Source organism: Penaeus japonicus, unplaced genomic scaffold (assembly GCF_977035675.1).
Source record: "Penaeus japonicus unplaced genomic scaffold, GWHDUDI00000001_assembly GWHDUDI00000012, whole genome shotgun sequence".
Lineage (NCBI taxonomy): Eukaryota > Metazoa > Arthropoda > Malacostraca > Decapoda > Penaeidae > Penaeus > Penaeus japonicus.
In genome coordinates, this window is record NW_028234414.1 from 26,784,290 (window position 1) to 26,786,789 (window position 2,500).

At 49.5% G+C, this 2,500-nt stretch overlaps 1 protein-coding gene across 1 annotated transcript in view; it reads right to left on the minus strand.

The window, feature by feature from the left end:
* LOC122260512 (ras-related and estrogen-regulated growth inhibitor) overlaps positions 1–2,500 on the minus strand; it is a gene marked incomplete at its 5' end in the record, with an annotated part of 40,276 nt that overhangs the window by 2,294 nt on the left and 35,482 nt on the right. Inside the window, 1 exon segment of the mRNA XM_086542661.1 lies at positions 520–808. Coding sequence (XP_086398787.1) covers positions 520–808 — 289 coding nt within the window.

Sequence of the window (2,500 nt, forward strand, 5' to 3'; positions counted from 1 at the left end):
ATAAGGAAGTCTGAAATAGAATGTGTGTGTGTGTGCGCACACACACACACACGCATACACATACACAACACACACACACACATATATACAAACATGAGAGACAGATAGATATAAATGTGTTTGTTCGTGTATGGTTGTCCATACACGGTAAAAGAATGTGTAAAGTGAAGGGATGAGAAGGAAAGTAACGAAAACAAAGGAGAAGAGATATAAAGATAGGGAACTGAAAGAAAACAGAAGATCAAGAGAGTGTGAAGAAGAAAGGGAAAACAAACAAGAAGAAAAGATAAAAAGCAACTGACAAAAACATGCGTGATATTTTAGTCCTTTTTAAGTTATGGATCATCCTTTCTCTACTCAACACCTGAGATCATTAAGCAAGTTTTATCACCGTCAACGTCAGTCGCATAATTATCACCGTCACTCGCCGTGAGAACTGGCTGCTGTTTCTTTGTGGACACACACGCACACGCACTTACACACATATCCCTGGACACAGTAATGAGTCGCAAGACTAACCTTCCTCCGTGGACACCTGCCGCAGATGGACCATGTCCGCTTTGTTCCCGAGGAGAACCATGGGCGGACCCATGTTCGTGGGCGAGACGTCGCCTCCGACCCCGGGCGGCACCTGGGGCGTTGGCGTGAGCGTCGTGGCAGCGCTCAGGCCGCCCCTCCCCTTTCGCTCGGCGATGTGAAGGCGCACTCGCTTGACCCAGTTGAAGCTCTGCCGGTCCGTGATGGAGTACACCAGCAGGAAGCCGTCCGCCCACGCGATGACCTCGGACGAGGGCAGCGTGTCCATGCTCTGCCAAGCGAGTAAGCGGAGGCATTAATGGCGTGAGAAGAACAAGAGCAGATAGCTGACTCTGGAAAGGTTTTCTGTAACTGACGAAGAGGAAATGCAGAATGGCTCTGGCCAGAAATGAAGAGAAAAAACAATGGTTCGCGGTCGACAGGTAGGTAACCATTTTGAACAAAGCAATGGCGTTGTAATGAAAATGTAGCGACAAAGCGTCTGAAGGGAGAGGGTGCGACTAAGGGAAAACATAATACAAAGGAAGTCGAAGAACTGACGCAAAAAACAGCCGATGTAATAATAATGGTAGACGGGCTGTGTCCTTTTCCTACCGAGGGCACCTGGCACGTTTGAGCCAAAGGGAAAGAAAGAAATGTTAAAGAAAGCAAGCCACAACCAAGCTCGGTCATTTATAAGATTACAACGATTGGAAAGGCTTAAACTTGAGACATATTGTCGAACAGAAAAAAATAAATGTAGCATAGGGACAGGATAGAGTGGAGATAAAGAAGCATTGCTGGAGGAAGCAACATCGTGGGTCCGCAGAGCAGGATATGAACGAGCTGGTAATGCCCCGCGCGTAGGTGTGAAATGATGTAGCCATTAGCGTTGCGCCTCTACTCGTATTTATAACCTTCACTCTTTTTCGTTTTCCGCCTGCCCTTCCCTCCCACTTGAGCCTCCAGCTTCCCCGCCAAAGCGTCGCCAGGCAGGCAAGAGGGACACCGGCCAGATTGGACTAGCGCGCGGTGGCGCCGCTCAGCTGTTATGCGGAGACAGCGTCAACATGGCGGTGAACGCCGCGGCGCCAGGCGGGTGGAAAGGGCGCAGTCCAACAGTAGAATACCTTTTCTTATCACATTCGAAATTTGCTAAACGTACGGCCCTGATTCGGAATGGAATGGACGATGGAGTAAAGGTGGCGTCCTGCTTTTTTACCACGGGTGTCTTTGAGCCTTTACCAGACCGAGAGTTATCTGCCAAACAGGTGTGAGGGTCGCGTGCGGGTTAGTGGGAGAGGGAGAGGATTGGCAAGCGAGGAGGATATGGATAGCGAGGGAGGGAGTCACGATAGGGCATTGTTAAGAGGGAAGGCGAGGGGGGAGTAAGGTTTGGCGTCCGTCCAGATGGGCAGGCGGGCACCCCTCCCTGCTCACTGTAGTTTGGCAGACATCTCGCGGGAACCACATTAATCACGGAATGTAGCTCGAATTCCACGTTTCGAATTGTTAAAGTGCTTGACTGATGTGTAGGCTAGAACAGGTACAGTTGAGTGGTTGACTGATGGTGCTGCTTAGATGATTGGCTGGAGGATTCGAGGGGCGCCAAGAGAAATGGCGATGTATGCGTTCCTCTCAATATCATATCGACGCGTTTTGATTTTGATTCGCTTTTGAAGGTATGGATTAATAAAAAGTTAACAGGAGGCTATCGAACGGCAGCTGTTGCTTTCCGACAGCGCGACTGTCAAATTGCGCATATTTTGCGTGCGTGTTCACAGAAATTTCCTCTGAGCTTCATTCAACCCGTACTAGGTAAATCTGTTCTTGACCTACGATGGCTAATCCTGCTGTTCCGAGGCTCACTTGAAATTGACGCGAGACGAAGTAAAATCCCTTATCTTGTATCAAACTGTGCCTGGCTTCCCTCACGGCTTGACAGCTGGAGGCAGATGCTAGCTTGTGGCGACGCGAGATCTGA